The 26049-nt window shown below is 41.6% G+C and overlaps 2 protein-coding genes across 3 annotated transcripts in view; one reads left to right on the top strand and one right to left on the bottom strand.

Annotated features, from left to right (window-relative positions):
• The window catches only part of LOC133111398 (piezo-type mechanosensitive ion channel component 1-like), a 63265-nt gene extending 53047 nt beyond the window's left edge, over positions 1-10218 (bottom strand). For both annotated transcript variants that reach the window (XM_061221726.1, XM_061221727.1), the window contains exon 1: positions 9528-10218. In XM_061221726.1, coding sequence (XP_061077710.1) covers positions 9528-9591 — 64 coding nt within the window. In that variant the 5' untranslated portion in view covers positions 9592-10218. The remainder of the gene's footprint in view (positions 1-9527) is intronic.
• Positions 10219-18310: 8092 nt separating this feature from the next.
• LOC133111980 (cartilage intermediate layer protein 1-like) lies at positions 18311-25965 on the top strand. The gene is made up of 8 exons (XM_061222636.1): positions 18311-18448; positions 19820-20089; positions 20627-20806; positions 21311-21487; positions 21903-22217; positions 22513-22621; positions 23218-23375; positions 23609-25965. Exons 1-8 carry the CDS (start codon positions 18382-18384, stop codon positions 25963-25965), a joined length of 3633 nt encoding a protein of 1210 aa, XP_061078620.1. The 5' UTR covers positions 18311-18381.
• Positions 25966-26049: the final 84 nt, after the last annotated feature.

Below are 26049 nucleotides of genomic sequence, written 5' to 3'. Positions count from 1 at the left end.
TTCAGCATTATTACAGAGCTTGTTCGTCCGCCTTTAGCCATCGGGGTGATTGAGGCCATATTATTCAAGGGTTTTTGTGATTTCTTCAATCTCGCAAACTGAAAATAAACACTGAGTCCTTTCAGGACAAGAGTTTCAGGAAAGGAATGCTCACAAACAGACAAAAATGTAACCAGCTAAATAACATGAGCTCACGTCCTCACTCAACCCTTCCTGTCATATGCCTGGAGCCTTGTCACCTTCTGGTTATCACAAGCAGATGTTACATTTTGAACCACTGATCTTCAGTGACCCCAAACAGTGACATTGAGGTCAGTTGTAATAAAGGTAAAACAACACACAGGCCTACCTATTCAAAATGCACAAAATACAATTCCAGAAGACCTAATGTACACTCAGTGAGAAAGTTATTAGGTAGACCTGAACACCAGCGTGTTAATGCAAATATTTAATCAGCCAATCATGTGGCAGCAACTAAATGCATAAAAGCATGCAGACATGGTCAAGAGGTTCAGCTGTTGTTGAGACCAAATGTCAGAATGGGAACAAAATGTAATCTAAGTGACTTTGACTGTGGAATGAACATTGGTGCCAGACAAGGTGGCTTGAGTATCTCAGAAACGGCTGATCACCTGTGATTTTCACGCACAACAGCCTCTAAAGTTTGCACACCATTCAAAAACATGCAGTTCTGCGGGCAAAAATGCATTGTTAATGAGGTCAGAGGAGAAGGGCCAGACAGCTCGAAGCTGACTGGAAGGTGACCGTAACACAAATAACCACACATTACAATAGTAGTATGCAGAAGAGCATCTCTGAACACACAAAATGCATCAAATCTCTAAGGCTACAGCAGGGCAATTCCACAATAAAGTGACTTCTGGATATTTGGGTGGTAAAGCTCAATACAGCTACTAATAGAGACTGATGATGGTTATTACCTCCTGAGGGTAATAAAAGCATAAGTGTCAGTCTCTTATCTAGCTGTATTAGACTTTACCACTCAAATATCCTGCAGTTGTAATGTTGGTTACCATGGAATTGCCCAGCAGCAGGAGACCAATAAGTCCATAAGTTTCATAAATACTTTAAAAAGTGCTCACTGAGTGTATATGAATTTAAGCATTTAATCACATTGCTATAATGTCTTTAAAATGTTGTATAAATTGTAGAAATGTTGAATGCACCCATACATATTAAATGCATGGCCACTGCTGGAATACCAAAGTTCTGAAATATAATTAGAGCTGTATTCCTGTCATTTAATTTATTTTTATTTTACCTATTTAACCAGTGTAGTCACATTGACATCTCTTCTGCAAGTGAGCCCTGGTGCCTACATGTCTTTGGTCTGTTGGAGGAAACCAGAGTACCCGGAGGAAATCAATGCGAACACGGGGGGAACATATAACACAGACAGACGAGAAGCAAACCCGGAACTTCCTTTGTGCGAGGCAACAGTGCTAACTGTCTCACCACACTGTGGTGTGAGTGAGTTCAGGAAGGATCATGAGCACTGGGGGGTTATCTGTGTTTTGTCATATCACAAGACCCTCCCTGCCATTTCTCATTCCTGTGACAAATACTGCAGTCCAACTAACACCCAAAAGATGTCGCATTTCTCAGCATCTCAGCATTACGCAAGACAAACAGAAAGTGGTTCTTCCTCTTTTAGCCTTATGGTAAAATTAACCGCTGCAGCAGTTTGATTCATAAATCATACAAGGTAACCATGTTATGCCTGTTTCAGTTACTAAATGTTCTGCGTTATTTGTGCTTTTGCCCTTTTCCATACATAACGAAATGTGCACTTTAAAAGGGAGCAATAAGAAGTGCTGAATGAGATCGTGCTGGGCCACTCATGCCAATAAGATTTCAAACTATCACTAATATGCAGTAAATAACAGGAGAGCAAACTTAAGCAGAACATAGTAAATGCAAGTTAAATGAAAGTGAGCTCAACACTTTATTGTCATTAATTTCTCTGTTTGGCACTTTGCACGGCGAATGGAGAACATGAGCAATGGGCACAAAGTAGCAGCCAGCAGCCGGTTCAACACATCTAAATGCTGCTCAGTGTGACCACAACAGGTGTTGACTGCCTCATTTAATGTGTTCCTCATTAAAAAATAATTTATTGCAGCCAATACAAGGGATGTCAGCTTGCGACCTCCAGGCATTCTCTGGTTTCTGTGAAGACCATGTCCATGGTGGTCAGTCAAATTCCAATTTGATTGCTACAATTTCCGTTTGTATCATCTTGCAATGATTGACAAGAAAAATTCAAAGAGCAGTCATTTCCCACACTTGTCTTCTGCTAAACAGATTCAAGTTTTATTTGAATCTGTCTGCCAAAGGAGAAACAATGATTCTCCATCTGGCTTTCCATGACGTCTATTCAATTTACGGTAGTAGTCTAAGCCTTTTCCACGCCTTGTAAAATATTTATTCCTTGATATGGAATGTGCTCCTGCAATTGGCTATGTATTGTCTAAATTAAAATTGAATGCCCTTTAACCTCATCTAATGTGTTGACTTAACCAGTGAGCATCAATACTGCACATACTGTACAAACCGCATTGATTGGTCATTTTCACATCGTCCTTGGACCTCTCCTATCTGCTAGGGATCCCGATGACTGAGGCCAGATTTTTTACATTTAACTGTGAGCCAAGTCCCCCCCCTGAGACATGAGTCAAAGTCTGAGAAATATCCAAAAAGTCTACTGATTACGTGATTTAAGTCTTATAAAATGCCACTCCCAGTCAGATTCATAGACAGAGATGCCTCCTTCGGGGCTCAAAGAGATCATTTGGGTATACTGTGAATATAGGAACCCTCCAATGGTCATAGTAATATGTGTTTTTTTATTGCTTTGGTAAAACATATTTTATCACAGCACAGTGATTCAGAATTTTAACAGCAAAAATATTTGTATATAAGGATAAGGAGGAAAAACATAATTATTATCCATATCATTGGTCACAAGAGACCATCGAGAGCAAATATTCACACACCTCTTCCAAAGCCCTGGCGATAGCACCTGTGGCAGCATGCCTCGTTCTCAGCCAGAGCCTGGTAGTTCCAGGCCCCTGGGAGTGATACAGAGATATACACGTCCGTGGGGAGAGATTATTGCACCCCCTATGTATCTGTGCCAACAGCTCCAACATGTAGTACTACAGCCTCTTACATGAAGGAATTTCAAAAAATAGTCTCAGCAAGCTTGGCCCCAGCTTCTGCAACCTCCTAGATTCTGCACGCATAATCTATTGTTTAGTTTTCTTTTGCTATTATAAATATCATTGTGTGTAATCCAGTTAATTGCTGCAATGGGATCCTAAATTATCTTGTTATTATTGGTGTTACTGTACTCCAGATTGAAAGTAGGCTCTATTTATTTTACTTACAGATGCTTGATTATGTAGCAGACCTTCACAGAATGAATGTATTATTGGCGGCATATTCATGATGAAATTCTGACAACTCTGTAAGCAATGAAAAATTCTTACGTATCATATGCTATATGCATGAGTGCATCTTGAATTAAAGTTCTGAACTGAGTAAATATTGACAAAGGCTTAATTATGATAAAATGTATTTTTGGTACTGTACCATCAAATCACCCACACTGTTCCCTGCTCAGCGAAATCTCTTCCTAGCCTGCAAATGTCACAACTTTATTTGGAAAGCTGTTTTTAGTTCATTTAACTACGCGCTTACATTTCGGCTGAGCTGTATTTTGTCTATATTTAGACTGCTCAGCTTTTGTAAGTTCCCTCCAAATTCAAGGGAGGTTTACAAACACCACCTCTTGCATTTCAGTCCTTGATTACAGGGAGCACAAAAACCCATGTGCTTTATTTTCATAGCTGGGGTTCACATTGGAAACAGCTGCAGTCAGACAGGAAAGGGTGAGAGGAAGTCTTCTTCCACGGGAGAAACAGTCTCCTAGTAGCAGACACGGTCAGCAAAACACACACCTGGACAGTCCCCGGTTGACAGTTGACACGGATGACTTCAGGCGGGGGAGGGGCGGGGTTTCAGTCCCCTGTTGCCGAATGTCTGGGGCAGTCTCAAATGAGCCAGTGTGAAGCCAGAAACCCCCAAAGAACTGGCTAGGGTTTCCTTCCCCTGACATTAACAGCGGACTCCCACTGACTCTGGCCCGGCCTGATAAACAGTTGTTAGCTGCACCATTTGTACCAGCACTGCGGCGGTCCTGGCCCATCTCTACCACAGGCCCAGCAAGCACCTCACTCTGCCATAAGCCAGACAGCACGCTTCTGTTTTGATCCCATCTCACTTCGTTAGGCTGCAGAGTGAGAACCTCTTTTAGCCCATTAGCACCCAGGAAGCTGTCGCCTCAGTAGGCCTCCCTCAGTAAGCTCCTAAACAATTAATCTACAGTTTGAAACCACTCCAGCTCATCACAGCAACCTATCCCTGTAGCCTAATTCATTTCCAACCATGCATCCCACTTCCCCCAAGGCCAACACAAACATGGACACTCATGACTGCCAGTATTAATATTCATTTGCTGAATGTGATTGTACATGAGGAATTACGTTCCCTTAATTCTTTGTCAGTTGTGTAGAGGAAAGGTCGAATAAAGTCCTTATTTTAGTGTGTAGGTAATCTGTAGAATTATCCAGCTGTCAAACAGGATGTGACTCAGTTCAGTCGAAGCATAAATAAAAAAACACGCAATGCCAACATTCTGGGGCAGTGAGGCATCACCCCCAGCAGCCGAGGCACACACAAGAACAACTAACTCATTGACTTAACCCACTCACTTCTATTGCTCAGCTACATTTCCGCATCATGGAACATTTTTCTCCTGGCAAATATTACAGAAGCAGACTACAACAGACAGCTGTGCTCCTCTTAAGGCTGTAGAATGATCCAGAACTGCAGGTAACACCAGGGGACTTAGTTATAACCCCAAGGCAAAATCCCCAGTGTTGAGAAAGCCATAGTGTTATTAATATTACTTAAATATATTATTGTTTTATTTCAAATAAATGGCAGTTCATGGAAACCGTAAAATGTGGTGATATTAGATTATAAATCTGTGCCGTTTTCCTGGTACTGTAGTATTACAATGGAATATAATTGGATGATTAGCTTTTAAAACAAATAAACCATCTGTAGTCTTGTAGTCTGCAACAGTTGGAGGTAGAGTTCCAAATAATGGGCCAAATAAGCTTGGACTCCCCTTCAGAATCCAACCGAAAGATACGCACCCAGCGTGCACAATGCACTTTATCATCTGGGCCTTTTCTGACATATCCTGCCTGGGGTGGAAAAAGCCTTCGGACAAGTCTTTTGCAGTTTGGAGCCCTGCATGTGGAACATATTACTGCCTTAATGTATATGAGTCCAGCCGCTCTCAAAATGGATGACTACACAGCTAATCTTAGATAAAGTGGCTCATTATTCTGTGCACTGGGTCCCTTTAATCAATATAAAACATAGGAGTTTCAACACTGAACAGTACAGCTGACAATAATAGATCTTTGATGTCTGGCAAAGACTAACAATATTCAAAGCTTTTTCCCAGAGCTAGACAGGTCCTGGATGATTGCAGACATACTATATCTGATGGCCATTCTTATTAGAAGACTCTGTATCCTGCATGGTATACCGCATATATTTATTTAATATTTGCTCATGTCACTTTTTCCATATGTTAATTTCTAGCACAAAATACTTTTTACATTTCCTAAATAATTCCTGACACTTATTTAGATAACGGACTGATACAGTAGACCGATTTTATATGGTCCTCGATAAACCTTATTTACATAACCGTCATTAAAAAACATTGCTTGTGAATCACTTCTTGAATTTAATAGGCATTATACAAAAAAATGGTAAAACAACAAATACGCCTTTTTTTTTTTAATGGGGGATTTTACATTCTTCTCCATGTGCTCAATTAATCTGTGGCTAATTGGCATTGCTAACTGTGAACATTACACATTATGTCTCAGGTATTGAGACTTAATGGCAGGCTTCAAGACTACTGCTAAGATCAACTTCAGATTATTTACACACACAATAAGTACTCACTAGGTAATACTCAACGGAAGTGTAGTTAACATGCTATTCCTTCAGTAAACAATTATAAACTATATTCTTTTAGAAAAAGAAGGCTATTGTGAGTGAAACATGAGGAAATCTGGCCTTGCCCAATTGCCCAACTTCCTGTTTTGGTGGAAAAATGGCAATGAGTGGCAAGCCTGTTCCCATTGACCCAATGCGCCGAAACCACCACCTGACTACCATTTTCAATAAGCACGTGTCATGAAATCATTTTTACAGTTCATGGTTCCTGAGGCTCCAGGAAATATGCACCCTTTGTCCTGCAAAATGTAGGCCTGGCACAGATCATGAGGTCTGAGTAATTAACAGCGAGAGAGCATATTTCTGACTAGGCTGTGACTCTGGCTTGCTGCTGACTCCCTCACAACAAGCTCCATTGTGGGGCCTCCCTTTTTCCATTCCTTCCAGAGAGAGAAGAGCTATAGTACAGTACTGCAACTGACTGTACATTTGACTGATGTCAAACCCCATTCCCCTTCATTCCTCTCATGAAAAAACCCATACACCATTATAATTATGAACTGGCCAAAAGAGGCAAGATTAGCTTTGGTGATAAATTCACAAAATACAGGACAGGACACATCAACTATGATGTTAAGAAATTTGAACACAAGGTATCGGGTGAGGTAAAGCTTGCCAAGAATTCTGCAGATTGGGATATTCCCTTTGCCAAGCTTCCCACATCTTTGTTTATCTTTTAACGGTTGCTATTGACATCTCCCCTACCCTGAGTTGTAAGATGGAAATTTGTGTATATGTTACTCATGGTGGCTCATCTGTTTAGACAATCAGCAGACTGATTCAAACACATCTGCACCAGCCCTGCAGCACAAATAAAAAATAAAATAGATACAGCCTGTTCACAAACAAAGCCAGTGTTACGATATTACGCCAAACACTTTCGACAGACTAATGGCTTGAAATACTAATTACGCCATAGGTGGAACAATGAAGGTTTTCATATGCTGACCTTCACTTAATCCCCACTGTTTACACTTGCTGTCTCCCAGTCTACATTAGCTGCTGCTGTGAATGCTAACAATGCTTAGTGTAATTCTCCTTAATGGGTGTCATTAACAGTGATAGAATGTGGCTTCTTTGACAAGGTACAGCCGTTAAGCAACTCACTGCAGCAGAAGAATTTACAGTGTGATTTATCAGTCCCTGGCAGCCTGCCTAGATCAGGCCTAATGGATATTCATGAGATGAAAAGGGTGTTAAGGAGCTTGAATTTGCTCACGTAGTACACAGAAGGTGCGTTACTGTGTTCCGTTCTTAAGCCCGCTCACTGACTATTTACTTTGCACCACCATGAAAGGAACAGTAATTTCTTTAGCAGATCTCCCTCGGAGGATTCACTGCAATGACTCCTCAGACGGGGTTCAGAGGAAGACTGGAACAATACATATGCAAGTTTTCCCTCGTTCTAAAATGACATGACAAATTTCCAGTTGGTCCTTAAGGCAGAGGGAAAATTCCCCTGGACAATAATGGTTCCCATGGCGAGCTACCATGGCTCACTCATGTTGTGTGCTGAAACATCCTGTAGCAGGATTACATGCTACACAAAAGATGACAGAGTGTGTCATGACAGCTGCTGCTTGGATTCCTTGATTCAATCTGCAAGTGAGTCCTGTCAGTTCATTATACTACATATACAAACCATATACTGTATATGCATGGGTAACATTGACACTTCTGTTTCAGTCCTTGTTTGAAGTAAATTTGTAGGCTCATTGTTGATATTAATGAAAAGATATGGTTGAAGCCCAGAGATGCATTGAAAGCATGTCCATGCAGACAAGACCCTGTTACCATCCAAAGCCTCCTGGATGGAGACTAAAAGAATGACAGGATTGAACATCTGTTTTGGGTTAAAGAATATCTGAGGACATATTGTATTTATGTCAGTTACACTTTCTTGTCGCAGTTGTATTGTGTTCAGCATATACTCAAACAATTAGGACCTACAGTATGCTAAAATCTGAATTTCTTGGCAGACCACATTTCTCCGAAGCCACTCTCAGTTTCCTGTGAGTCACACGGTGCCCATGTGACAGAGGCAGCCGCATGCTCTAATGACATCCTGCCCGCAGTGTAAAACTTTTATGTTTGTGTTTTACAATAGATGTGTGTATAATGACTGCATTACAAATAATACAGAATCACTTCAACCATCAATACTCAAGAGTATGAAAATGGAAGAGGAGGGGGAGAAAATAACTAAAACAAAGAGAATGTTACTGACTGAAAGTAGTAGGCACTATTACAAAAATGTCTCATCCACAAAAATAGCTAAAATGCGCAACTGCAAATAAAAGCAGAATGGCAGTCTAGTTGCACAAACCTTCAAAGAGAATTAAAATACCTTAAAATCACAATGAAAGCTATAAAGCAGCATATAAAGCAGAACAACTAGCCAGTGTTGTTAGGATGTGAGCCGAGTGCCAACACCAAATACACAGTGTCTGTCTAGTCAGAGGCCTGTAGAAGCCTGTAGAAGCCAGAGGGTGTGTCTGTTAAATAAACACCTGATGAATCCGGGCAGCGAACTGAACACACAAAAAGGTTTGCGAAGAGTAGGATGAAAGTAAAGATGTAGCACCTTCCTGAAATGATGAGCACGGAACTGATGAGAAAAAATACTTGAACAAATGACTCAATCCCTATACACTAATCCCTGTATTACATTTAAAAAATCATTAAGATATCACTGATGCACTTGTAACAGTCAAAAACAGCCATGATATGACAATAACCATACGTCATTTACAGTCTAGGTAGGTAGTTTCTCAAGTCTCTCTTTAACTTGTAATATCTGGATTTGCAGTCATCTGTGCCGTTTAATATGTTAACGCTTAATCTCCCATGAACAATATATTTATATATTCTATAAATAGATTTGATTTCAAGAACCAAACTTTTAGTGAGGGGATAACGGTTTCAAAATATGCATCAGAAAGTGCTTGTCTCTGCATGTCAGTGGTTGCTTTATCAGTTATCACCTCCAAGGAGCGCTGACAATTCCCTACACAAATTAAAAAATACTTTTTTCCAGGGAGTTTCCAGCAGAAGTGTAAATTCGGATGTAATCACTCATTTCCAAGACAGACAGAACACTACTTGAGGCATTCAGATGTACAGTATAACATTGCACATGTCCTGAATCTTTCAATGCCAGGACAACTTCCCGTATAGCAGTTCTAACATTCGTGACATACATTTACGACAGAAAAAAAAGAAAGAAAAGGCAATAAGCGTTTAGTGAAAACCTAGACATAAAATCGAGTGTATAAGGCCTCCGTAATAATATTTACAAGAAACGTTAAATAAAACACAGCTCAAACTGCCTATTGTAACAAATAACCCACGTTAACACACGCGAGAAGCATATAAATTAAACAGTCGAAAAACCTTACCTGTTAGTAAGAAAGTCGGCAGTAGAAAGCAATAGAGCAATCCACACAGCACCTGGAGTTCCATAAGTGCTTTACGAGAGCTCTCTTACTGTAGCTCCAGCAACTAGAGTTCCAGCAACATTCCTCGACAGAACGGCAAATTCCACTCTCACAAATTAAGAAATTCCACCACCACCAATGTTCAAGTTAAAAGAAGAAAACTGTAATAGGTGAAGTCCAGTTAACTGGAATCCACATACTAAATCCATCTTCACAAATGCATAATTATAATATAATTCTCTCCAGACCTTCGCGAACGGTTATCAAATCCGATACATCTTTTTTCATATCCTGATGGCATTTCTACATGTGGTCGTTTTTCTAGGTCGCTGTCAAATTTAGCACAGAGCGAAACATGTAAAAGCGTCTTCAAGACTGAACTCCTGTAGATGAGAATTTCCGTCCTTCCCAAATGCCGCGTCTTGGATAATCCCTCTAAAACGATATTCGTGGAAAATGTGATTCATCAACACTGTCTGTTCTGTTCCGCCTGTCTGTTCTTTCAACTGAAGCGCACACTTTCGCCGTAATCCTGTAACACAAAACTTCCTTGTGTCTGTAGGGTCCAACCGCTTAAACTATATGTGTAGCCTATTGTAGATTTTCCACCAATGCTGCCTTAGAGTTATGGTCTTAAATATTACCTGCTGTAAGTCCCACTATGAATGAAGTACACCCACTTCACTTCAATTGTGCTATATATAACCCCCCCCCCCCCCCAATTTGCACCGGAGTAGGATGATTTGTTTATTTTTTATTTATTGGGGGGGGGGGGGGCATAGTATTATCTAGTTTGTCAGATAAGAGAAATTTTGCCACATTTTTAACACAACCAGTGTAGTAGGATACATACTGTATTTGCACTGCTGTAGTTTCAAGTCTTGGGCATCGAGAAAATTTCAGAACAGACCGCGGATAAAGATCACGTGCCACGACGTTCTGCGGGAATATTTTACATGGCCAGTGAGCGCCAATGTAGGCTACCTTTCTGAAATACTCATGCCAGGACAGTTCAAGTTCTCGTGAACATTGCTTTTGACCTTCTTGATATCTTTTTCATTGTGTTCTCTTCTCAACCTGTTCCAGTATGAGTGAGGACAATCAAAATCGTATATTATCGTGGTTTTATTATATAATGGCGTCATCTAGTGGTGAAAAATTCATATGGCTAAATTAAAATTACCCATTTCAATGAAATGTTCAGAATTTACTCATTCTGCTTCTGAATATTGCGAACGCTTCAATGTCTTAAAGTGCGACCTGTACTGTTTTAGGTGCGACATGCATGTTTTATGTGCCTGTGTGTGGCTATAGGCGCAGACGCTATTCCAGTTATTGCTCATGATGCGCACCTGTGTCCACCGTAGGGCGCAACTGCATACAAGCTCTACATTTCGAGGCTTCTTCTTGAGGGCTCGGCTTCCGGGCTCCTTTTTACGGCGGTATGTTGAAACTTGGTATTGCGGCATGGTTTAAACGTTCAATTTGCTTTCGTATGTTTCCGTTGTATGCTTCTGCTTGTCATGCAATTTCTTTTCTCTTTAGAAGACTTACGTTGGTTTTGGTCCGAGTATATAGTTAAACGTCAGGCTTTCCGAAAGCATACTGTCGCAAAGAATGCACTCAAAGGAAAGCTTGGGAGTTCATAACTGCTAACTCCAACGCCTAGAAGGAACATTTGACTGGTTTGAATGTCTTGGATGACGGACCTAGATCTGTCATGTTTCCTGCCTAGACCATAATCTAATCTGCTTGTGGTTGGCTAATGTTTAGTATTTATACATTTTTCTGTCTGGTAGCATTTGTGTTGCGGTCTAATCTGGTCTCGTTATTTCAAAATGGGTTGACCTTTCAGACTTAACCGTAGGCATGAACGATTGTTGGTACAGTATGAACATGCTGTTTGTTCATGGACAATGTGTAGAAAGTACTCCTGTTCAAGTTATATCCATAATTAAACTTATGTTCATGCAGAGTGACTCAACTTCAATGTTCTTTATGTAGTGCTTTTTATAAAGACAGTCATACAGATTGTAGAATCATGGATGGGTCTGGAGGTGTGGCTGTGACAGTGGCATGTCCATTAAATGCGTACAAAATAATATGAAAGTAAAACATCAAATCCTAAGAACAAGCCCTCCAGCGCTTTGCTTCAATTAAAGGTAGAAGTGTAACCCTCAAGTAAACTGGTAACTTCTGGTAACATAATTGGCATGCATCAAACACCGAAACAAGGCATGCAACAAAGTACGGCATTTATGCTAAACGGCAGAACCTAAGGATACAAATATTCAACACATTTTTGCTGATGTTTCAACTGCATTTTAAAGGGAAAAAGGAGGAAGGCCGTGCTCTCAATTGGGGTGTGTTCAGAGATCAATGACTTGGTTGATTGAACTTGGTGATGGTCAAATGTAGAGAAAGATGGCAGTTTGATAGTTGCCTTTGGGATGTTCTACAACTGCCCCTGAACATATGAATGTTTCACTATAGAAGTGCTTCCGAATAGGTGTTTTAATTTGGCCCGGCAAAGTTATAGGAATCAAATGTAGGGGGTCAAACGGGAAAATGCTTAAATTGATTTATTAGTCCCATCACTATTTAAATCAATGCTATTTAGTGGCCATCTTGAAAACATTCAAAACTATTTCAGATTGTTCTCTCAATGTCAACTGATATTCAGAACCATTTCCGATGACAACGAATGTGTTATGATAAAATTTGATTGGGAAGTAGATCCATAACGCAATGGCATTGCATCCATGGGTTGGTATCTTCTCAGAAATCAAGATACAGATGTAAGTATTTTCAAAACTGCTATTTTTATGTTCTGCAAAGCATGCTATACTACATTGACATCAAACTTTCTGCATTAAAATTCACAAGGTCAGCACCTAAGATATCTAAAGATGCCTACTGTGTGCAAGAAAATGTATGTGAACTCTTTAGAATTTCCTGGTTGTCTGAATTGGTCATAAAATGCAATCTGATCTTCTATGTCACAACTATGTATAAGTACAGGTACAAACACAATGTACTGAAGCTAATAAAACACAAACAAATATAGTCTCATGTCCTTATTGAACACACCCATTAAACCTTCATATTTCTGATGGAAAAAGTATGCGAACCCTTGGATTTAATAACTGGTCGAATCTCCTCTGGCAACAATAACCTCAAATAAATGCTTCTGGTAGCTGCGGATCAGACCTTCACAACATTGAGGAGGAATTTTCCTCCTTAGAGAACTGCTTCAGCTCAGTCATATGAAAAATGTATCAGTGGGACAGTGCCAGCTTAATCCCAGGGCTCCCTCCCTTGGCTCAGTTTGGTCATGACTCAACCAGAGTTCACTTCTCTTGGAGCATGCTTCTGGCATAAGTGTTGAGCAGTAGCAGGGATGTTGCCAGTCCATTGTCGTATTTCAGATCCTCCCTCTGAAAGTACTGCTCGCATTCTCTCTAAGAGATTGTACTGCAGACATGCTTTGAAGGCAGTTATCAATGTCTAAAACCGTTCATTACTATAATGCTCTGCTATCTGGCTGCCCTAATTCCTAACTAAAGAATGTCCAATCTGTGTAGACTGCAGCCGCTAATATCTTGAGTAGTACTAAGAAGTATGAGCATATTTCTCCAGTGCTAGCTTCACGGCCACCTATCAAGTATAGGACCGATCTTTAAGGTCTTGCTTCTGACTGGTCTAGCAGCTGTGTACATTACTAATCTGCTTTTACCCTATAAAGCCACAAAGTCACTCTGTGATCAAGGAACAGGCTACTTGATAGTGTATGAATATATATATGTGTATATATATATAAACTGGTGGTAGAGCTTTCTCATACTGAACCCCACTAGGCAGAGAGTCTCAATATTTCTACAACCTTAGTCACCAGGGAGGTCTGTGGTAGTGGCACTCTGTGCATGGGGCACACTAGCGCTTTGGCTTAATTATATATATTAAGGTGCCTGATGCTAAATGAGCTGGGTTATGGCATTGCAGGAGGAAGGTAGCTTAACCTAGTTTCATGACTACATGCTCAGTCGGCTACTTCAGGGCTATATAAACTGAAACTGAGATGGAGCTTTGCCACAGAAACAACATCTTATTCTATGTACTGATAAATTCTACAGTGCCGAACATCTTTCTTTGATTCTTTTTCCTGGGGCTCCTGCCACTTCCCCCTCTGAGCTCATGGACTGCTCCAACTGGGTCCCCGCTCTGAGGCCTTGGACTTCTCCAACCGGGTCCCCTCTCTGAGGCCTTGGACTTCTCCAACCGGGTCCCTGCTCTGAGGCCTTGGACTTCTCCAACAGAGTCCCCTCTCTGAGGCCTTGGACTTCTCCAACCGGGTCCCTGCTCTGAGGCCTTGGACTTCTCCAACCGGGTCCCCGCTCTGAGGCCTTGGACTGCTCCAACCGGGTCCCTGCTCTGAGGCCTTGGACTTCTCCAACCGGGTTCCTGCTCTGAGGCCTTGGACTGCTCCAACCGGGTCCCCGCTCTGAGGCCTTGGACTTCTCCAACCGGGTCCCTGCTCTGCGGCCATGGAGTGCTGCAGCCCTGTTTCTCCCTTGGTTAATGCCCATGCTTCCGCACGTCCTGGAGCTAGAGATTCATCCCCCTACCCTTACTCTTTAAAGCATCTTTGTGACAGTCTTCTGTGAAAAGCGTGTTACATGAAATTGAATTGAAAATTGAGTGAAACAAATGAAAGAATATTCATTGCTCAAGATATATTTAGAAAAATGTGTTTCAGTGAAAGTTATTTACCAGTTATTTTGTCCTACATCACTGCTATTTGTGAACATTTTGCGGGTGCTTTAGACACTAAAACCAGGACGAGAACACTGATGCATGTGGGCCTTTAAGAACCAGGGTGAAATGAGCATTAACCCCATCCACTCTGCCCCCTTGTGGTTGAGCCATCTCTATCTCAAATTGTTGTTGTGTTTATATTTATATCATACAAAAAACTGTGACGCAATAAATATTGTAGTGTTCTCCAAGAATAAATATACAGACGTATAATGCATAATTACAGGATTTGGACTTGTAATAAATGTAACCCTGTAAATGTACTGACTAACAGGGCTCTGCTTAACCTCATTTTAAATGTGATAGATTTGTTAGATTGAGTAATCCTTTTTGGAGAGCTTTTTGAACACTTTTGGCATGCTTCGAGAAAACATACTGTCATGAATAAAAAACCTGAAGGTTAATTTTCTTGACATTTTGTATCAAAAAATCTTTTCATAAAAAAACAAGCTTAGACAATCTTCTGATCATTCATGTGTCTGGGAAAAAAGGTATGCCAATGTTTTATATTTGGGGACACTTGAGAACATCTAAGTGCAGTTTTGGGAAAACTTATCTGGACTTTGAAAGACTGTCTATATCTTTCCCACATTTTTTTACCCAAATTGATCAAGTTTGTGCACAAATATTAAGTAGTTCTGGGTTGGTCCTTGACTTAGAAATGGAGATGATCCGTGCTAAACTATGAAAAGCTTTTTTAATTTGTTTGTATTTGTGTACACTGTATGTAAATGCCCTGACATAAATTAGTTCTGTCACAATTTGTTTTTTCCAATGTTTTTATTATGAAAAACCTATTTAAGAAGAAAATCACAAAATTATGAGGGATTGGAAAGCCTATTTATTTAACAACCACAATTAAATAAATAAAAGAAAAAACACTTGCAGACCTGTGATTTATTTTTATTTTTATTGAAATGTTACATAAGACTATAGTTTTATGTCCAGAATAAAAAAAAACATTTCACTGAAATGTGAAGGCAACAATGTTCATAGTACAACCACAGTGAAATAAATAAAAATAAAGGTGGTTTAAGACTATTACATTGAAAATAGTTTTCAGTAGAAAGAGAAAAATGCATAACATGCAAGCAGAGAGGCCCCGGCCAACCAGGATTCAAACCCAGAACTGCTGTGAGGCGGCAGTGCTATCCACTACACCATCCATGCCACCCTGAAATGTCTTTTTTTGGACTCAAATAGATAGGCAATTACGTTTATATTACAAACATGTTGAAATAGATGCACACAAACGTTTTTTAACCATTTTTTGGGGAAAAAGTTTTTTTCCGTGGAAAATGAAAAAATGTATATATTCTTATCTCCTAAATGTCCAAAGTGTGCAAAAAAAAATGTATCGCCCTTTTTTGGACTCAAATTGAAAAACAATCATGTTTATATTACAACCACCTTGAAATACATACAAAAACGTTTTTTAACAATTTTTTTGGGAAAAACATTTGGGTGCAAGTGAAAAATGAAATGACTTATGTCCAAAATGTGAAAAATGTGCAAAAAATGGAATGTCTTTTTTTGGAGTCAAAAGGATAGGCAATCATGTTTATATTACATATTAATGGGCAAAGAAAATAATATTTTTTTTATTCAATTGGATAAAAAAGTATTTCAGTGGAAATTGAAAAGATACATAACTCTTACATTTTTCCCGATAACTATCTTAAAACACATTTCTATTAATTTATTTCAACATGGTTGTAATAGAAACATGAGTAATACTTGGAAACATCAGTCATCTGAAAGCTTGATATCGTGTCAACACAACGTCAGTTTTGAGCATCAAATCGTTACAATGGAGCAGAGAATTACAAGGCACACACAACACTACTACAGCACACAATGAATCCCAGAGCAGAGAGTTGCAGGCTTTTTCAAGTGCACTTCATTTCTTGAGGTTGACACAAGTGACTGGGTGAACCAGGAAACAGGGTGGGATGCACTCAATTGGTTGAGAAAGAGTGGCAGGCGACTGGACTGATCACAGAAGACCTTAGCATGAATTGACAAAAGAAAGAGGAAAAGGGAAGAAACACAACAAAATCACCTCATAAATACATGCCAAGCACAAAAGAGATAATTGACTGTTGGTCCATTTTTGCAATTTAATCTCAACATGTGTTTGTATTGTAGTAAGTAAATGAAGAGGCTGTGTAATACTATTCCATTACTTTACTGAGGAACGTAGTGAACAATGCGTACAGCATCACATCATGTACTGGAACTTCCCTTCTTCTCCTCATTTGTATACATTACTATAGTAATCAGAATCACAATAGCCTGACACCTAGTGGCATAGAATACGACAACTTGCTTAGCATAATCATGCCATACCTTCAATAAATCTTTTCTTAGATGGTAATCTCAATGTTATTTGAAAATGTCACTGGTATTTCAATGAAAATCAAACCATGATATTTTCATGATTCATTTACAACTTGTTTTTCTTTTCTTTTCTTTTTTGCATTTCTGTTTCTGCATCTATAGTGAACACCAGATTTATCATGTTAAGTATACAAACCAGAGGCATAATGCATCACCTTCTCCCACTTCCATCACATCTTGGTACAATATTTAGGCTGTACTTCTGCTCTCCAGGATCATGTTTCCAACAGTTATTTCCTGTGAATTGACTGAGTTGCAGCAATTTCACTGTAGTTTTGGCGTAGAGTTAACAGCTGTTGCTCACACTGGAAACCCACACTCATATTGGGTTTCCTATGAGTGGCGCAGAGCCAATGTTGTGGGTTCCACATGTCCCTATATAAGACAGGCAGACTGCACTCTGCACAGCTGCATTACTTCATACACAGACGCTCACCGGGGTAAGACCACACTGCATGCTTTATACTCCAATGCACTGCTTTTATTTTTTCTCTCTCCCTCCCTCACTCCTTCACTTGCAACAATTCAATTTATTGTATTATAAATCGCAGTTCCTGCACTACATTGGAACTGTTTAAATCCAGTAACAAGAAAATAAGATTAACATTATTTATTTTGTCATGTTAGATGGCTGAAAATATTGCTGGGAGAATATTTCTTCTTTGGTTTGCCAGCTTATTATTTGTCCAAGTGTAGGGTTTTCTCATGTCTGTTATTACAGACATCACATTCCTGAGCTAGCTTGTGAAGTCATTAGGATAGGTTATCATGCACATATATACTTTATATGTGCATGATAATCTCTACTTTATGCATGTCAAAGGTTTTGGAAAATACACAGTGCATGGGATTTTTACCCGAGATTTGGTCATTTTCTTTGTTATGCCGAGAGGTGCGTTACAGAAGTAGTTGGACATTCAGTGAATCAGTAGTCTGTGTGTGTACATGAGGAATTGGTGTGACTGTATTTTGGAGGGAGTTGCGTAAAGCTTTTCGTTTCCCCCTGGTATTCCCATAATGTCTCCCACAGATGTGTGGGATGTGGGGAATTCTGCATACATCTGGAATATTCTTTCCAGTACATTTGTTTAACTTCCTTTCAGGCAGTATATCCTGTGAGGTAAGGAACATTTGTACTATACGGTACACGAGGTGAGCAGTAAGTCTGTTAAAGTTTTGCTTTGGTTTATTAGCGATTAAAAACTAATGTGTGCATCGGATCAGTGGGGGATGCTAACAGAAAGGGTTGATGAAATCTATATGCTGTGAATACTTGTGCAATCTCAATCCAGAAGTCTTTATGAATGATTTATGAATATTTTTTTCGTTATCCTATGATCACTGTATAAAATCACGTTGAAAGGACATAAAAATTAGTTAAAGTAGTAAACAATTATGCAATACCTTTTTTTAAATATACATAGAAAAGGAAAACAGCTGTATGGATCAAATATGCTCTGTGACAAGGAATTGAAGCCCCAAAATTTTCATGTCTGTTTTACAGGAGATTGACCGCTGGATTATAAATTGCAATTTTAATTGGGTGGTGTGTGAAGGTCATCGTGAGAGGTCGGGTCAGTGGTGAGAGTTGAGAAAAAGGATGAGCTATCCCTCAGTGAGGTCGCTCCTCCTCATCATTGGAGCCGCATCATGCATCAAAGCTCAAGGTTTGCCTCTGTACAGTTTACCACACGTCTCCTCTTTTCACTTTCGCTACACATTTCCTACACTCACCACACCAATGTTGTTTGTGTATTTCAATATTCTTAATTATAGGGAAACATATTCTTGTAATTGAAGCAGTTTCCAACACAAGCTGTTTTAGCACATCTTGAGAACTGCACAACTACCAGCCTATAAATTAAACTGTAGGCAAAATTAATGAAATAACAATTGTTGCTGACTGGAAGCGGGTTCTTCAGGAAAGACATGTGTATTTAAAAACATTGGAAATACATTTTCAAGCTAAGAGTAAAAGCCTTCCAGTTTATATTCAAGGATTTTTCAAATCAAGAGAAGGAAAAAATTATTTAAGAGGGTTGTGTATCTTTGAATCATGTAAAGTGAGAACCAATGTAAAATACAGATGTGTTTCCGTTTTGGGAGTCAAACTGTGGAATGGGCTTAGAGACGAGTATAGATTGTGTAGCTCTCTGTTGAGTTTCTTTGAGTTTTGAGTTATTTACTGTTTTGTACTACTGATATTCTGGGCTAATTTAATTTATGGATTGTTTAGGATAGGCAGTAATAAATTGGCTTCAGCCTAATCCTTTTTTGGTTGCTGACTGTGTGAATTTTATTGTTTGAACTGGTGTGAACATGTATGAGGATGTTTTGTCTGTCATATATTCACGCAATTTGTCCAAGTTATTCTTCATTAAGTGTGACCAAAATAAGCTATATTCATTCATTCAGTTGATGACAGAAACATTGAAAGCTGTGAAGAAAAATCCCAAAACATCAGTCAGTGACATCACAAACAATCTCCACAGGGCAGGGGTGAAGGTATCTCAATCAACTGTTCGAAGAAGACTTAGAGAGCAACAATATAGAGGCTGTATCACAAGCTGCAAACCACTCATCAGTAGTAAGAATTGGAAGGCAAGATTATAATTTCCTGAGAAGTACAGAGATGAGCCACGAAAGGAACAAAGTTTTATGAACTAATGAGACCAAGATTAACCTCTACCAAAGTGAACAGGCCAAAGTGTGGAGAAAGAAGGGAACTAACATTACTGTATTTATTGTAGTTTGTGGATTTCCAAAATACAGAGGAAGTGAGGTCCCCCACAGTTTTTTTTTTACCACCCACACATTACAAAATATGGAACTGCTAATGTGAAACCATGATAAAACAAAATTCCAGCAAAATACTGAAACCTGGTGCAAAGTGATTGCAGTTTTTCTGATTTTTTGTTCAATTTCATGTCTATATTTGGATGCAATACATGCTTATACACCTTCAATGTACAAATAGTAGTACCTCTCAAAGGCAGTATTTACCAGTAATGATGGTTGTTTCATTCTCTTGTCAGTAGATGGCTTTGAATGGAGTACCTGGTTCAATGTGGACCACCCTGAAGGACAGGGGGACTATGAGCAGCTGGACGCGATCCGCTTTTACTTCCCTGAACGTGTCTGCGGCAGACCCAAGGCCCTGGAGGCTCGCACCACTGACTGGCTTCCCGCTAGCAGTACAGGGGAGCGGGTACATGCCGACCCGGTACTGGGCTTCTGGTGTGTTAATTCAGAGCAGCCTGCAGGACACAACTGCTCCAACTACGCCGTTCGCTTCCTCTGTCCCAAAGGTCAGCCCGTGAGGAGACCTGGGGATCTTGAACCTCACCTGTATTTACAAAAACATAGCAGTGATAAACCATGTTTATTGTCCTACCGTCAATCTAATGTAATGTAATGTAAAGCTTGCAAGTATATAAATGTATCACTATTTGAGAAAAGTATAATTGTAATAGTAAGAGTAATAGTATAGATAATAGTATACAATCATCATTTATTTTAATGACACATTTATACTATTATATATAATAATAACTAATATTATTATTTAACATAAATAATCTCTTAAAACGGGAGCAAGTGTGGAGCACACAATGCCAACACAAGTTCACAAAAGGAGCCGTTGTGTTCTGACGTGAAGTAATTTGCATTACTGCCTTGACTGTTTGTAGACTGGTGGACAAAACCAAACAGAACGACTGAGGCATACTCACTAGTGACACAAAATCTGTTCATAATTACCACCAGCAATTATACTTCAAAAAAATTATTTTCAAATTTTTTGACATATGCAGTGACCTTTTGAAATGTTTGCGTTTGTTGTTTAGGAGCCTCAGCTCAGGGTGGGTGGGGCCCCTGGTCAGGCTGGACTCCCTGCTCAGCTCAGTGTGGCCAGTCGGCTGTACAAGTGCGCTCCAGGAGCTGCAGTTTACTCACCCACCACAAGGAGCAGCAGTGCATCGGATCGACAATGGAGAGCAGAACATGCAAGGGTGTTCCCTGCCCAGGTGCTGTCGATGTGCAGACTCTTCAGCCGCCCATTCAATACACACACTGCTATGAACAAGGATGCACCAATGCAGAGAAAGTCAGTTCTAGTAATACGAAGCAGCTGCAGTAACAGATACTCTGTCTTACTTTTGATCTGTGTGTAAACTCTGGTCCTCGAGGGCCGGTCTGCAGATTGGTTTTTGTTCCAACCATTTGCCTTGTTTTTAATTTGCTGACAGCTCTATGAATTACCCTGGTTTAAGCCTGTACCTGAGCACAGTAAAATAATTAGGATACACTTGCAGTGTGCAGCTGTAGCCGCTACTCAAACTAAGATATGATTGAGTCAATTAATAAGACCAGAAGTTGGCACAAAATCCTGAAATGTATCAGCCCTTGTTGTGCACCCCTGGTGTAAAAGTAATCAAGTGAAACTAACTATTGAATTGTCCAGAAGGAGCATGTTAACCCGGGTACAAAAACATGGAGTATGCATGTTGTTTGTTTTCCTTCTCTTTTAGTCTCAGCTCGAGGCGAGTGGAGTCCCTGGTCAGAGTGGACTCCCTGCTCGGCCCAGTGCGACCAGGTGGCTGGGCAGGTGCGCCTCCGGCGGTGCAGTTTACACTCCCAACACAAGGGGCAGCAGTGCATCGGACCAGCAACAGAAAAGATGACATGCAAGGGACCTCCCTGCCCAGGTGTGGTTGATGTGTGTCAGCTTCTGCTCATTGCTTGCAAATACAGCCACACAAGTATCCATACTTAGCATATTTTAAGATCAATAAATTCATACTTCATACATGTCCAGAGATTTAGCCATTGGAATCTCCATGGGGACCCTGCTGTTGGACCCCTGAGCAACTCATTTAGCCTATGTCACTTTGCTAAATAGTTGTTCAAAGTACAGTGTGCAAAATGATAACAATGTGATGCGATTGTCCACAGAAAAAGCTATTTCTCCACCTAGTCAATCAATAATTATCATAATACATTAATATGCATTATATTTAAGGACTGATAAAAACTGATTGTGAGCTCTTGGTAAATTGTGTCTCTTGTGTGGTGGAAGGAGGCTGTGTACCTGATGTTTGCTTGTTCACGTCACTGCTCCAGTGTGTGTCCTGCAGTGTGCGATGGGCAAGGTGAACGCAGAGTGCGACGCCTGCATGTGCGAGGACCGTCTCTTACTGGGCTCCGTCCGAAGTGCCGGGGGGCTTCCTGCCCCCGGGGCTGCCCTCATCCTGTCGGGCCCCACCCCTAAACTCCTCACCCTCGCCGACCACAACGGCCACTTCCGCATCCCCGGCCTCTGCCCCGACGGCAACACCACCCTGACCGTCAGACTGAAGAAACACGCCCCCCTCAGCGTGGCCGTGCCCCACAGCACCAAACACACATCCGTCCTCCACGTGAGGCTCAACCGAGCAGGTAATGTCAGAGCTGGGAGCCCAAGCTATGACTACGATATGGCACGGATGAAGTCTATAAAAAGATCTTACACTACATTTCTACCCTACCAGTTATAAATATAATATATGGGGCAACATTTCAGATATAGAAATTGAATTAGAACAATCCATGCAGAGATCTGTTGGTGTCGAACTCATATCAACATACTGATCATCTTTTATTGTGTCAGCCAAGAATTAATTCTAGGGAGGGGGTTCGACTCATGTTTTGGGCTTCTGGGTCTCAGCTTTGATGCTTTACTCTCCTGTCACAGAGAAACTTCAGGTGCTGACAAACCCTGAGCACAAGGTTCGGAGGGAGGGCCAGACGGCTGCATTCTGCTGCAAAGTGGGTGGCACTCCAGAACCTGACCAATATCAGTGGTAAGCCCGGGAGAATCGCAGCCAATGGGATTATTATATATTGCAGTATTATATTATTATATTATGCAGTGTAGCAATTACTGATCTTAAGATAAAGACATTTAAATTCAAGGTCAATTACTGTCAATGGGTGACTTGGAATCAACAATTATATAAATTTATGAATATTTCAATACTCATTTTTAAACAGATGACAGTCAAAAGAATAATGTTATGATAAGTGACTTGAAAATTGTGGAGGCAACTGCAACCAGCTTAAAGAGTCTCAATGGATTTTTTTAACTCAATGGATTGGAACAGCTGCCCCTTATCTCACAGGATGAATCTAGTTGGGATGCAGGTCTGTTGTCTAAAAGTTTAAACCCGATGCTTTAGTTGGTTGCAACTAGTCCGACATCTCAAAAGATCTTCAGATGGAATCCTGGAATACCTATTTTAATAATTAACTAGAAAAAACGTCAATGCTTCATGTACACATGAAAATGAATGCTTATGAACAAAAAAAGAGATTTACCTGGAGTCTAACCCCAGAATAATTCAAAGTTGCCTGAATAAGACGTTTCTCCTTTGATTTATACCTGCTTGGACTCCCTCAGGTTCCACAACGGCAGCCTGTTGGACAGGAAGCGTCTGAAATATGGAGACATGCTGGTGTTAAGGAACCTGGGCCCGGAACAAGCAGGGGAGTACTACTGTCGAGCAAGCAGTGAAGCCGGAGCCATCAAGTCTAAGCCAGCTGTGCTGACAGTCATAGGTGAGCTCCAATGAGTAATTGCTATGCTCTCTTTCGCCGGAACTACATTTTTACTTTGCTTTCAATGCTATTCAAAATAAATAATATATTCATAGTGAATGAATACAGTATCTGAATACCTAATGCGTATTGTATTACCTAGTAGGCTCCCTTAACAGTATATTGGATAAAGACAGCATGACATCTTATGGTATGATCATATAAAGCCATTTGGTTCAATCTCTTTCCACTAGGTCACAAGACTCCTTCATGTAACCCGAAACCAGAATCCCATCTGATCCGCCTGCCTAATGATTGCCACCAGAATGAGAGCTCTTCATACTATGATGTTGGGAAATGCCCCGTGGGGGCCTGTGCAGGACAGCTTGACAAGGGAATCCGCTGCAAAGACCCTATAGCGTACTGCTGTGGGGTGTCAAAAATGGAGAAGAGGCAGATATCCTGCCAGGGTTACGAGCTGCCAATCATGGTGGTCTCACAGTGTGACTGCCAGAAGTGTGTGGAAACCAAGGCCACTGTTCGGGGACGGGTGGTGGCAGCAGACAATGGGGAACCTATGAGGTTTGGCCACATCTTCATGAATGGGGTACGGATCAGCCGCACTGGGTACAAGGGCACTTTCTCTCTCCAGGTGCCTCCTGACACAGAGAGGCTGGTGTTGACCTTTGTGGATCATATGAATAAGTTCATAAACACCACAAAGGTCCTGCCCTTCAACAAGAAAGGGGGAGCTGTGTACTATGAGGTCAAATTGCTGAGGAAGAAGGCACCAGTGACTTTGCTTTCTTCAGAGACCAACACACTTCAACTGGGGGAAGTGGAGGCCCAGGATCCAATCGCTGAGATTGAGATCCCACCCAATGCCTTCTACCGGGAGAGCGGGGAGGTGTATAATGGTAAGGTGAAAGCCAGCGTCACTTTCCTGGATCCTCGAGATGTTTCCACTGCAGATGCTGCCCAAAGCGACCTCAATTTCATTGGAGAAGAAGGCGACACGCTGCCTCTGAGAACCTATGGTATGTTCTCTGTGGACTTCCGGGATGAAGAGGCAGGCGAGCCTCTGAATGCCGGTGAGGTTAAGGTGCTCCTGGATTCAGCCCAGGTGAAAATGACTGAGCACCTGAGTGCCATGAAGCTGTGGTCCCTGAATCCAGAGACGGGCCTGTGGGAGGAGGAGGGGAATTTTCGGGCAGAGAAGAGGCGCAGGGGAAAGCGAGAGGAGAGGACCTTCCTCGTCGGGAACATGGAGATCAGGGAGAGGAGGCTATTCAATCTGGATGTCCCGGAGAACAGGAGGTGCTACATGAAGGTGCGGGCCTTCCGTGGGGATCGCTTCATGTCCAGTGACCAGGTGGAGGGAGTGGTGGTGAGCCTGATCAACATGGAGCCCTCAGCGGGATATTCCTCCAACCCCAGAACCTGGGGCCGATTCGACAGTGTCGTCACAGGCCCTAATGGCGCCTGTCTGCCTGCTTTCTGTGATGAAGAGAAAGTAGATGCTTACACAGCCTATGTCATGGCTAATCTGGGCGGGGAGGAGCTTGAAGCAGTTGCATCTTCCCCCAGGCTCAGCCCGAGCAGCATTGGGGTTCCCCAACCTTACCTGAGCAAGTTCAACTACAGACGGACAGACCACGAAGACCCTAAAGTGAAAAAGACAGCCTTTCATGTAAACTTACCCAAGCCCAGCCCTAACGTGGCAGAGGAAAGCAATGGTCCCATGTACTCATTTGACAGCCTGAAGGACTGCGAGGAGGCCCCTTTCAGCGCAGGACACTTCCGCTTCTACCGGGTGGAAGGCGATCGGTACGACTACAACACGGTGCCTTTCAATGAAGACGACACCATGAGCTGGACAGAGGACTATCTGAGCTGGTGGCCCAAGCCCATGGAATACAGGGCATGCTACATAAAGGTCAAGATCAACGGTCCCCATGAGATAAATGTGCGCTCACGCAATATGGGCGGCACCCACCCAAAAACGGTGGGCCAACTGTACGGCATCCGTGACACCCGGAGCATCCGCGACATGGACCAACCCAGGGTCTCAACTGTATGCTTAGAGTTCAAGTGCGGAGGGATGCTCTATGACCAGGACCGTGTTGACCGCACTTTGGTAAAGGTCATTCCCCAGGGCAGCTGCAAGCGTGACAGTGTGGGGTCCATGCTGCAGGAGTACCTAGTCAACCACTTGCCCCTGGCCGTTAACAACGACACAAACGAGTTCACCATGCTGGCGCCACTCGACCCTCTGGGCCACAACTATGGCATCTACACCGTTACAGATCAGGACCCCCGCACAGCTAAGGAGATTGCATTGGGGCGCTGCTTCGACGGCACGTCCGACGGCACCTCACGTGTCATGAAGAGCAACGACGGACTGGCGCTCACCTTTACCTGCGCCGACCGAGAGGCGACCCGACAGAGCATCTTCCAGACGCTGCAGAACTCCCCGGGACAGTCTCTGGTTAGCGCGGTGAAGGAGGCCAAGCGCAACAGGCGGCAGAGGGGCAGTGCGGCCGCAGTGCGTAGCAGCAGCAGGCGCAGTAATCAAAACCCCCTCCCTAACCGCAGCAGAGCTGCAGGCTGAACCCCCAGGTTAAAAGCAGGTTAAGCACCGAGGCTAACCGAGCAGCACCACTCACATTAGCAACGCAATACAGGAAACGCAATA

Source organism: Conger conger, chromosome 15, assembly GCF_963514075.1.
Source record: "Conger conger chromosome 15, fConCon1.1, whole genome shotgun sequence".
In the NCBI taxonomy this organism is placed as follows: domain Eukaryota; kingdom Metazoa; phylum Chordata; class Actinopteri; order Anguilliformes; family Congridae; genus Conger; species Conger conger.
This window is presented reverse-complemented; position numbering and strand designations above follow the sequence as displayed.

Coding starts and splice junctions, on each gene's coding strand:
- LOC133111980 (XM_061222636.1), top strand. CDS start 18,382: ATGAGCTATCCCTCAGTGAGGTCGCTCCTCCTCATCATTGGAGCCGCA. Junction 20,090..20,626: donor TCGCTTCCTCTGTCCCAAAG/GTCAGCCCGTGA, acceptor TTTGTTGTTTAG/GAGCCTCAGCTCAGGGTGGG. Junction 20,807..21,310: donor CAAGGGTGTTCCCTGCCCAG/GTGCTGTCGATG, acceptor CTTCTCTTTTAG/TCTCAGCTCGAGGCGAGTGG.